The sequence below is a fragment of the Podarcis pityusensis genome (assembly GCF_964106645.2).
Source record: "Podarcis pityusensis genome assembly, chromosome: 1".
NCBI lineage: Eukaryota > Metazoa > Chordata > Lepidosauria > Squamata > Lacertidae > Podarcis > Podarcis pityusensis.
In genome coordinates, this window is record NC_138028.1 from 99,396,255 (window position 1) to 99,408,713 (window position 12,459).

At 44.1% G+C, this 12,459-nt stretch overlaps 1 protein-coding gene across 1 annotated transcript in view; it reads right to left on the reverse strand.

Annotated features, from left to right (window-relative positions):
- Positions 1 to 12,459, reverse strand: part of LOC308477018 (von Willebrand factor D and EGF domain-containing protein-like) — a 209,713-nt gene that overhangs the window by 58,747 nt on the left and 138,507 nt on the right. The window contains exon 21 of the mRNA XM_081005140.1: positions 8,455 to 8,619. Coding sequence (XP_080861266.1) covers positions 8,455 to 8,619 — 165 coding nt within the window. The remainder of the gene's footprint in view (positions 1 to 8,454; positions 8,620 to 12,459) is intronic.

Consider the following 12,459-nt stretch of genomic DNA (forward strand, 5'->3'; position numbering starts at 1 on the left):
CAAGGGGGCGGGGCTTATGCATCACTGCTATCTCTCTAGATTTATTGTATGGATTTTTGGGACCTACCATACCGGCATATTTGCTTCTCAAGAAATAGGATCCTAATAGTGTGTTTTATTAAAGTATTTCGGGCATGCTCCCCTTCCAATACTCCCAACAAAGAAAGAGAAAAAATGCCATTGTTATCTGATGACTCTAGGACTGTCACTGACTTTTCCTCATGGCTGAAACTGTGCAATATTGGTATATGTGGATGAGCTACAACTAGCGAGGTCTGATCTAGTTCGCTGAGCTACATGAGAATATTAAGATGTATAAGAACAGACGGCAGAAGAAATTCATAATATTTTTTTCAAAAGAAAACCCATGCCATTTCTTCAAAGGAAAAACGGCTCAAATTTAAATATTTTGCAAATAATTCTGTCTTTTATTTAACTCCCAAGCAGTAAATGGCCTAAAATTGCAACCACATTATTTCCAGCTTTAAATACATAAAAGTGACATTTACTTAACATGTGATGAAAATCAGGATTTCTTTTCCTAAATTGCAATTGCTTCAAAAGAAATAATAGATGCCTTTTAATATTACATAAGTATATGTAAATGCCCCCCAAGAACACTTTTCTTTAGGCAATTCTGCATGATTTCACAGTTATTTTCAAATGATTAGATCTCTCTCTCTCTCTCTCTCTCTGTGTGTGTGTGTGTGTGTGTGTGTATGAGCAGTTTAGGAATATAGGAGGTTTCCTTATAACAGGACATGCTTCCTTATGGCAGGCAGGACTATTTACCAATCTAGCCCAGTGTTATCTTACTTTGTTAGTACTTTTCCAGGATCTCTAGCAAATATCTTTTACATAGCCCACTACCTGATTCTTCTAACAGGAGACACCAAGAACTGAACTTGGTATCTTCTGCATTCAAAACATGTCACTGAGCTATAATCTTGTAATGTCCCCTAGGTATATTTATATTGGTTAAACAGCTCACTAAATTTAGTACTGTACTGGATGTTGATGTTTTTTATAGACTGGTGACTTTTAGTGATTGTTTGTTGATCTTCTGTTCTAAACAACAAGCAGAAGTCTTCTACGGTGTATTTTGGAACACAACCAAAATAATGTAAGAAAGATTTTAGTCATTGTTAATACCTGACATTTGTATAGCACTACCACGTGTTCAGAGCACTGCACACACATTGTTCCATGGTCACTAAGTACCATGGAACTAGCACTGTGTGCAGTGTATAGTATAGAGAATTAAAGTCTGAGGTAAAACATTGTTAACACGCTATGTAGATTTTTTAAAAAATGTGTATTGTCGTGATTATGAACTGGTAAACAGTGAGAGGTTAAAATCTTGCATTTACAGAAAGCCCAACTGTTTACTTTGTATACTAAACTTATTGTGGGCTGTTGTAATTGTCATTTATGTTGCTAAACAAGTCACGAAAGAAGCTGTCATAGGTCTTAGTGCTTCACAGTTAGGTCTGTCAGTTTATAAACGGGGCAGGAGAACATAAAAGCTTAGGTTTTGAGAGGCCAGTTAGCCACTGGTCAGTGGTTTGTGTTATGCAGTATTATTCATGATGTACTAAGCAGATTGTTTTGTGAAAGAAATTGTGGTGGCAATAATTTTTTTAGGGATATGTAACAAAAGTATATTTAGAACATATTTTGAGCAAATATTGGTAAGTCAGATCTTCTACATTTGAGGTGGTTTGGCAGAATAGAAAGATAACCAAATATCCATAGCTGGCTGGAACTGTTGGGACAAAGCCCCATAAACTTCACAGATGGACATAATCCAAAATGTCATCCATGGGGGGTGGGGACTATTAACTTAAATTTCAGCAACAACTCCGGTTCTCAGGGGCCTGAATAGTAGGCCAAACCAAGCATTTGGACAGAATGTCCAATGTGAATTAGTCTAATCCCATTTTAAAACCATCTAAGGTTGGCTGCCATCAGTACATCTTGTGGTGTTCAAGAAAAGCATTCAACAAAGCTGGAAAGAATATCTAAGCTTTGTCCTGTGGCTGCCACCAAACTAGCATTCATTGTCACTGCTGTGAAAAGGCTGCTTTCTTTATTTTGAATGCATAGTTACATAGAAATGTAATCACCCGAACACCTACATTTAAATGATTACAAAATCCTCTCACAATTACACACAAAGCCATTTTCCTCTGTTTAGATACTTAGTAGTTGAGTTGTTAGTCTTTTCTATTAAAACTCAGGAAGGAAGTGCAATTGCTTAAGTGGAGTTGGGGGGAGGGGAAAATAGCAGGGCCTTGTTAGAAAAGGGATGTAATCTGCGGTAGATGTTGTGATTGAATGCAAATATTATTCATGGCTTGTAACATGGGCCTCTCCCTAGTGGTTTTATAGCTTGGGATTCATGGGTCTTCTGTTGCTGAGCTACATTGCTTGCTAAATATATCATCCGGATTTGGAGTGCTTAACATATTCTAGATTGATGGAATGTATGGATCAGCAAGGCTGGAAATCATTTATCTTTTAAATTATCTAAAATATTCTTCCCATCGTGTCTACCTTTGGGTGTTATATCTAGGTCACTGAGTACTCCGTAGAAAACTTCCCTGTAGTATTTTCCCCCCTTAAGTGTCTAGATTTTTAGTAGCTATTGCCTAGGCAAGATAAATTATTGTAGAAAACTCATTTTTCCCTGAGAGGTAGGATGACTCCTAGCAGCAGTTCCAGTAACATCTACTGGGTACTACTGGATTTATTTTGCATCCCAGAAGCAAAAAGCTATTACTTCCCTGGGTCCACAGTAATTTTCACAGCACATCTGAATAGTTTGCCGCCTACCACCACTGAATGTATAACGCAACACTCTGACACGATGACATCCTTTTCCTCTTCTTTCGATATGCCCTTTATTTTTACAACACAACAAGACATTGTTTTGCTTAGATTTTTCCTAGCTATCCCTGAAAGAAATCTCAGCAGGTTTCAGATCAAATCCCATTTTCTTTAATTGCACCATCCCTCCTCTTTATTTGTAGTCTGCATTTATCCCTTGTGGATGGAGTGGAAAAGCTGAATTGTACATGCAAGCCAACTGCTACCCCCCCCCCCCCCGCAAAGTTTAATCTCTCCCTACACTCCCTGGGAAAGATGGAACTCCTGTGGAGAAATGCACATAGGAACCAGGCTGGATGAGGCTATAGACAGCATCACTAATACCTAGCACCTGATCCAGAGAATTTTGTGACTAACTGAACTCCATAGAATCTCTCTCTCTCTCTCTCTCTCTCTCTCTCTCTCTCTCTGTGTGTGTGTGTGCTTAAACAGCAACCCCTTCTCACAACATTGAAAAGGGCAGGACAAAAACCCTCAATCATATTTATATTATTGTTACTGCTTACATGAAAGAAAATATATTAGGCCCTCAACTAGTTGATATCTTTTTTAATGCATTTTGTTAAACAAAAAACAAAAACAAAACTGGCAAATATCAAGGTATAAGCCTCAAAGTTATGTGCTTGGGAATAACCAGGGCTAAACTTATATGGGCCCTCACTATCCGTTGCCCACTGCCAATCATCTTGGTGCTCACCACTTGGCAGCACTGCATATACTCCCACCCTAGATTGGCATATGCTGCAATAGGATGGTAGCCGAGTAACCAATCAGCTCTGGTGAGCAACAGGAAGTAGCCTTGCTTTATCTCCCACAATGCAAGGATTTGGCACCCAGCACTGAATGCTGGGCATTGCATCCCTTCCCAAGCGACACTGCCCAAATCCAGGGTGCCATCTTCTGGGCCTGTACCCCTGTGTGAGTTACGTGACCTGTTTGAGATTGTGGGGCCCCCAACAGCACTTTTTCTCAGGCACAGCACCCCAAAATGCATGTGTTGGCATGCCATGTCTAAAAAAAGTACAGCCTGAAATAACACATCCATTTTGGCCACTGTCTTCTTGCAGGTCAGTTGGCGAGTATGACAATGTATTGTGGGAGATAAAACATTATGGCTACCCAACTGCTAGTAAGAACCAAGTAGCTGATTTGCTCCCATCACATATTACAGTGCAGTCATTGGTTAAACCCATCCAGGCAGGGAGAGGCTGGTTGTCAACTAGCAGGTGCAGTGAGTGCTACCATGGCCAACAGCCCTGCAGCTGGGTGATCAAATACAAGCAGCCACTAGCTGCAGTGCCAGGGAAGGACAGCAGTGGAGGCCCCCTGGGCTGTTTTGACAGTGGAACACACAGCCTCCGTTTCATTAGAAATTGCAAAGCAAGTGGCCACCCAAGCTCTATTAAGCATGCTTTACTAGCGGGGTCCCTACAAATTGTGTCCTCCTCCCAGAGAGCACGCGTTGTGGTGAGATCATCAAGCCTGACCTCACTCCTGCTGTGGGTGGGAGTGATTGGTAGCCACAAGAACCTGATTGGTGATCCCTTGGTGGCTGGGGTAAAGCTGGCCAATGGAACTGTTTCATGCATTAACCGAGGGACCCATATATACCGCTGGACGCTGCGTTGAGCTTCCTCTTTTCGCCTCGTGCATCGGATCACCCTCCCACGCTCCCTATATTTAGGGTCTTGCTATGACCTTGCTATGCCGTCGTGGATCGTCTGTTCTTGGGACAGGGGCCCGGTAGGAATTTTCCCATTTGGCTGATTGGCTGGTGCCACTTGGGTTTCACCTGCCGTGTAGCAAATCGTCACAACTTTGTAAGGTTTGGTGGTTAGGCATTGGTTCAAGGTGTGGTCGAGGGGAGGTTGTCACACCTGCCCCCCCCCATGTGCAAAAGGGTATTCAGTTAAAGAAATCCAGGGGCTTGTCTTGCTTTTGTCCGATCCCCTTCTAGGGGTTAGGGCCACGCCAGAGCCCCTGGGAGCATTTGAGGTGAGCTTGAGTCTGAACCTGGTCCAATGCTCCCCCAGGATGTTTTCCCCTACTGATGTCAGCCGGAGTCCAGGCGTCAGTGCTGCCCTGCCAAGGTCAGGTGCAGCTAGTCGGGAACCAATGCCTAAGCAAACCACTCACGATCTGTAATCAATAAAGTTGTGGCCAAAATTATGTCAATAACCTTAAACTAAATTCCGTGTCAATTGTGTCTTTATTTATTGGGGGAGGTCCTGGGATCGTAACACGCAACTGTAGGGACTTGCACTAGACAACCTTGGAAATCCCAGTTCCGACTATAAGGCTTGAGTTGATTAGAAGCTGCTGCTCAGTAATGGCAGGTGCAAACCTGAGAGTAACTTCACCCAAAGTATTGCTTTGCAGCACTAACAAATAGTGTGCTAAGCTTCTCTCTCATAGCTAATAAGCCTTTATGCAATTTTCACTGTTGTCATATTTGAAAGAGAAAATACAGTTCAGCAATAAAATCTACAAGTGAAACAAGAGAAAAGCTCTACTTTTCTCTTTACCAGAATAAGAAAATGCATCTCAGAAGCTGATGTATGGAACAGGGGCAATAATTGGAGCTCACAAATAGCACTAGATTTCACTCCTATCCCTAAGTAGTAGTCAGTTACAATAAAGCACTTGGTGACAATAAATTAGAATGTTTTTTTCTTCCCAGGTGCTGTCTTGAAAAATAATTTCCTGTTTGCAAAAAGAAAAGAAAAAGCTTATTTTTCTTCCCCCATGAGTACAAAAACACTTTGGTAAAGATGGGCAATTTTGCAATTTTTGTATGAATAAATGCTTATCTCTTAATCCTTAAATCATGACTATTGAATCAAAACCATCTGATAAGACAGAAAAATGTGTGAGCCACCGAGAAGCTCCTTTCGTTTAAATATTTTAAATGTCACTTGGAATCTTACTAGTCAGAGGAGATCTTTGTTTAGGAACTGGAAGAGTGTTCTTTGGCAGATCGAAACTATTATTCAAATAATCATAATTCTTCATGCATGTAAATTTAATTTATCTACTCTTCCATTTCATCCACTTTAATCATCAGGTTATATAAAGTACTTGAGCCTATCCTGTACACATGGAGGTGCAGCCACACAACTGGAACCTTGAGCTTTTGCTCCACACATGGAAAAGCCTTTAAAAGGCTTAGTAAGAACATGTTAATAATAATCTATTTTGCTAAACAAAGAACAATGAAGCAATGACTAAAGACTGCACCTATACTTTCACACTTCATTTTTTTTACGTTAGCACAAATTTAGGAAATCCTCACTTGTACTACTTCACAAGTTGGTTATCTGTATCTCTCAAGGATGAGAGATGCAAATCCAAATGACCATCTATAAGTTCTACTTGTGGTCTTTTTTCTCAATTAGGATTACACCTTTCTTCAACACAGAAAGAGGAATGGCATGACTGATGTTTCTTTCTGCTCAAATAAATAAGTCTGCTCCTAGAGTCTGCTCATTATAGGAAACTGTCCATTCAGGAGGCCCCATTTAAAGAGAATTGCGTGTATAACTAATGATTAACTGAAGTTTTGCAGTCCATCATGATAACTGAAAAGTCTCATACTGAAAAACCATCAAACTATTGAATGGAAGCCCTTTTTCGCCAAAGCCCATAGGCTTCAGTTCAGTCAAATTTGTTTTTCAGTTGTGCCACTCTTGGAATTTGGTATTAAATTAAAATTATATTAAAAATGGTGCAACAGGTGAGTGCTAGCTTTGCAGAACGGTCATATCATAAGAAATATAAATAGGAACTCTCACTTAAATAATTAAATAAAACCCTCCTCAGAATTCTAAATGAACAGTTGACAAGCTTTTTGATGAAGTTTCAGGCACCATTTAGCAGACAAGGATAATTTATCCTGTTTGTCCTTCCAGAGACTATGAAGAATTGGGAGAATTAAAAAAAAGAAGAAAAGAAATCTGGTTGGTTGATAGCCAAAATCTTGAATTCATTTTTGTGGCCATGTGCCTTGTTTCTGCCATGTCCCTAAGACCTGGGGGTCACCTCTTTCTCTATCATCACAGCACTCTTCATAACCCAAATACAGAAATTAATAAAATAATCAGTGTTTGAAAACTAGAGCTAGACCATGTGCAACACACTACTGAGAGATCATAGAATCATAGAATCATAGGGTTGGAAGAGACCACAAGGGCCATTGAGTCCAACCCCCTGCCAAGCAGTCTGAACATTTTTATTATCAAATACCCCCTGTCATTGATGCTGTTTCTAAATGGGTAATGTTGAAATAGGTAAAGGTAAAGGGACCCCTGACCATTAGGTCCAGTCGTGGCCAACTCTGGGGTTGTGGCGCTCATCTCACTTTACTGGCCGAGGGAGCCAGCGTACAGCTTGACATGTGGACAGCATGACTAAGCCGCTTCTGGCGAACCAGAGCAGTGCACGGAAACGCCATTTACCTTCCCGCAGGAGCGATACCTATTTATCTACTTGCACTTTGACATGCTTTTGAACTGCTAAGTTGGCAGGAGCAGGGACCGAACAACAGGAGCTCACCTCGTCGCGGGGATTCGAACTGCAGACCTTCTGATCACAGTCAACAAGGAAAGTAGGTATAGTTGACCAATGACATTGTAGTATTAAACTATTGACTAGCTTGTGGATGCTATAAACTGGGAGCTGCTTTCAGCTGCCATTTCAAAAAGATGGTTTGATTTAGAGCACAATTGCTGCGATGAAGTCACAATAGCTTGGTGGTAGAGCACATGAAGGGACACAGGTGGTGCTGTGGGTTAAACCACAGAGCCTAGGACTTGCTGATCGGAAGGTTGGCAGTTCAAATCCCCGCAACGGGGTGAGCTCCCGTTGTTCAGTCCCTGCTCCTGCCAACCTAGCAGTTCAAAAGCACGACAAAGTGCAAGTAGATAAATAGGTACCGCTCCGGCGGGAAGGTAAACGGCATTTCTGTGTGCTGCTCTGGTTCACCAGAAGCAGCTAAGTCATGCTGGCCACATGACACGGAAGCTATACGCTGGCTCCCTCGGCCAATAAAGCGAGATGAGCGCCGCAACCCCAGAGTCGGTCACGACTGGACCTAATGGTCAGGGGTCCCTTTACCTTTACCTAGAGCACATGAACTGCATGTATAAGGTTCCAGGTTCAATCCCCAGCAGCTTCAGTTAAAAGGGTCAAGTTCCCAAGAGCCTCTTTTTGTGAAAATCCTGGGCTGGTTGGACAAATAGTATGACCTGGCATTCTGATGCTCCTTTTCTTTTACTGATTGAGTAAAATGCTAACATTGAAATATAATGCTACAATGTATATAAAAAGTCTATCACCCAATATCCAACTTATCTAGACTAATGCTAGACTAATGGTTGCCATTAATTTGATTCTGAATTAATTTTAGAATGAATTGATTTTAGAATGCTATGTTTACTTTTACTGTTGTTAGCCACTCTGAGCCCAGCTTTGGCTGGGGAGGGCGGGATATAAATAAAATTATTATCACCACCACCACCACCACCACCACCACCATCATATTTAACTTCCCAAACGAAAGGCAGGTACCTGGTCTTGATGCTCTTGTACAGATCCGTCCATTTCCAGATAAACCTGTTGGACATCGGCCACAGAGGTATCCAATATCTGGAGGTTTACGGTCAATGCAGACAACTCCAGGAAAGCAAGGTCTGTTGGCACAGTTAGTAATGGGTGGCAGAACTGCTCCATGACCTGAAACAGTATCCAAGAGCCATTTCTCAATATTAAACTATTAACGGGAAAGTTAATTAAAAAGTTAAGCAGGGAGCTAATATGAGCTTTGGCCAAGGCTTTCCATTATTTTTACTCTTTTAAAATATAATTAATGTTGAATGTCCCAAAACTGTGTGCCAAGCATAAGAAAACCCTGAAGGCACAACATATCAAGCCAGCTGTTTCTCATTAAGGCAAGATTTATTAGCCTTCTAATTACATGTTTTAAAGTTTACTATTCAAAGGTGCTTGGCATTTATCAGGAGTGAAATAGAAATGGTAATTTTTCAGTGCTGGGGAACAATTACGTAAGCGAAGAAGCTGCATTAGTAGGAGGCAAACAACGTATATTTCACCACAAGCAAATCTATGGAAGCCCTAGAGGCCCTCTTTCCTTTGCAGAGCATCTGTTGGAGAGGGTGCTTTGAAATGGAAAGGACCAATGGAGAAGCGAGTGCTCCACCCTCCTGCTTAAAGCCTGATTCCCCTTGAAACATCCCCCCAAATCTCATTTTAGTTTGCAAACATGGGTCTGGAACCTTAACGTCACCACCTATTTCCTCTAGGGCTGGGTGCAACGTTGCCTCCCCTCACACTTGCTTGTATGGAAAAAGTGGTATTTCACATTACTTAGGGAAATAAAAAAAACCACATTGACCCTGCTCCTGTGCCTTTAACAGTAGCTTGGCATGGCAATTTAGCAGATGTAGTTTTCCTGTCATTTATTAACTCTGCTGTTGCCTGATCTGCACCTTTCAGAATAATGTGCAGAACAGAATTTAACAATCTACTGGATTTTCATGGCAGCTGGAAGCAGTTTAAAGTCATCAAAACGCACGTTTAGATATTTTGGGGGGAAACTGCATGTTTAAATTCCATCATCATCCTTCTATTCTGTTTCTGCAATGAACAGTGAATGGGTTGTGGTGGCAGTGGTTGCATTTGGAAGGGAGTAACAAAAACAACAACAACCCAATTCTTGGTTCAATGCAGAAATGGAATAACATGAATATTTTTTTTAAAAAACTGCCAAAGAACGCAGACTAGGAACAGAAAGATCAATCAGCCCCTACTTTATAGAGGATTTGTGGAGGATAGGGTCCTTCAATGGCTGTCATTTACAATGGTTAAATGGAACCTCCATGTTCAGAAACAGTGCCCCATTGAATTCCAGTTGCTGGGAAGGAGCAGGAGGATAATAAGGGCTTTGTAGACTTCCCAGAGACACCCTGTTGTCTATTATGGGAAGAATGATGCTGGGCTAGATACAATTCTTTTTATGTACTTTTGAAACCACATGTGCATTGGGCAGAATTAACTTTTCTATGCATGCTTTATATTATTTATCTTTTATTTCCTGTTATGTACTGAGTTGAATAGGATCCAAACTGTAGCAGTCTGATTGGTCCTAGAACAATAGGATCCAAAAGGCAGCAGTCTGATTGGTCCTAGAACAATAGGATTCAGAATGCAGCAGTCTGATTGGTCCTAGAACAATGCAGCAGTATGATTGGTTGACAGGAACCACCCAATCCTGCTCCAGATAGAAGTGAATCCACAACCTGATTGGCTTACAGTAGAATTCCAGAATTAGCCAATCATGTGCAGCCCATTGTGTAAATAATGTATATAACGCAGATACTGTGAGGGGACATTTATTCATTCCTCCTCACCACTATGAGCTGAATAAAGAGCATGAAATCACCTTGCGACTCTGAGTATATTTCACTGGCGACGAGGATGGGATCCCGCTGAGCTGACTGCCACACACAGCACCACAGCACCGCCAACTGCCGCACCGCTGCCTCGCACCGTGTATCCAGGCTTCAGCTCCGGGGCACAAGGAACTCAGAATGGCAGCCAACAGCAGCTTCTCGCCATTCAACCCAGCATCTGGAGACTGGGAAGCGTACGCCTCCCGTTTCACCTTCCTCCTAGAAGCCAAAGGGGTCACCGACGAAGAAGACGCCAAGAAGAGGGCGATATTCTTCAGCGTCTGCGGAGAGGAGACGTTTGAAATCGCCCGGGCTCTCCTTGCGCCTGAAGACGTCGCTACTGTTCCATACAAAACAATAATGGAACAGCTGAAGGGGCACTTTTCGCCGCAGCCCTCAGTGGTGGCTCGTCGAAATGCCTTCTACGCAAAGCGGCAAGCCCCTGGGGAAACCATAACTGGGTTTGTGACCTCTCTCCGCCAAGCCGCCCGGTTCTGCAACTTCTCAGAGCTGGAGAACATGCTTCGTGACCGCCTCGTCGGTGGCCTGAAGGATGAGAAGCTGCAACGACGCCTCTACGCTAAGAAGGACCTAACGTTCCAGGTCGCTCTGGAGGAGGCCCTGGCAACAGAAGCTGCCGAGAGGTCGACCCAAGAGGCACGGCCGAGCCTGCCATCCCAACCGAGGGTCCACCATGAAGACCTCACCGACGACTCAGGATCCGACAGGGAGGAGGTGCACCGAGTACAGCAGCGCACTCAAGCAGCGCACAGACCACAGCTGCCTCGACGAGAAGGAGGGAACTGCGCAAGCTGCGGGGAGAGTCACGAGAGGAGGACCTGCCGTTTCCGCAACGCAGAGTGCAGGCAGTGCAGAAAATCGGGACACATCGCCCGGGTGTGTCGGGCTCGGCCCACCCGACACCAGGCATCAGATGACCAATCCAAGAGCCCCAGGTCCCGGGGCCCAACGCACCAAGGCAACTCGACGGAGCTCACGGACTTCCAGGTATACCAGTTGCCCCACCCCAACGTAGAGAAAATTTATGTAGAGGTACAGATAGAGGGGGCCCCATGCCGCATGGAGCTTGACACGGGTTCAACTCTATCCATAATCTCGGCAAGGACCTTAAGGAAACTGTGTCCCACTGGGGGTCCCAAACTCAGGCCGGCCCCATTCACCCTCCGGGACTTCCAGAAACGTAAGGTCCCCACAATGGGGGTGGGGACCTTCAGGGTGCAATACCGAGGGCGGACGCGGCAACTGGACTTGCTTGTGGTCAAGGGCCCCTACATTAGCTTACTGGGATTGGCATGGTTTGGACCACTGGGGCTAGCTGTCACCGGGGTGAACCACACTAGCTTACAAGTGGACGTGGACGCCATATGCAAGGAATTTCCAGGGGTTTTCGATGGGAAATTGGGACAGTATACGGGCCCCCCCATTGCGCTACAGCTTGACCCCGCAGTACGACCGGTCAGGCTCAAGGCCCGCCGGGTCCCGTTCGCCTTGAAACCCCGTATAGACGAGGAATTGGACCGACTCGTAGAGCAAGGAGTGCTGGAGCCGGTGCCTAATGCTCCCTGGGAAACCCCAATCGTCACACCCGTCAAGCCTAATGGTTCGGTCCGCATCTGCGCAGACTACAAATGTACCATAAACAAGGCCCTCACGGCCCACGCATACCCAGTACCAGTGGTCAGCCATGTCCTTGCCACCCTGGCTGGGTCGAAAATTTTTGGCAAGCTGGACTTGGCCCAAGCATATCAACAGCTGCCAGTAGATGAGGCCACAGCAGAGGCACAGACGATTGTGACGCACAGAGGAGCGTTCAGGGTAAAGCGGCTGCAATTCGGTGTCAGCGTGGCACCAGGCATATTCCAGAATATAATGGACTCTCTCCTTAAAGGGATTCCTGGCGTCACCCCCTTCTTCGATGATGTGTTGATTGCCGGCCCCACACCAGAGGAGTTTGAGGACCGCCTCCGCACCGTTCTGCACCGTTTCCAGACAGCGGGTCTCAAGGTGAAGCGGGAAAAATGTCTACTAGGAGTGCCTCAGGTGGACTTTCTGGGATTTATGGTGGACGCAGAAGGGGTCCACC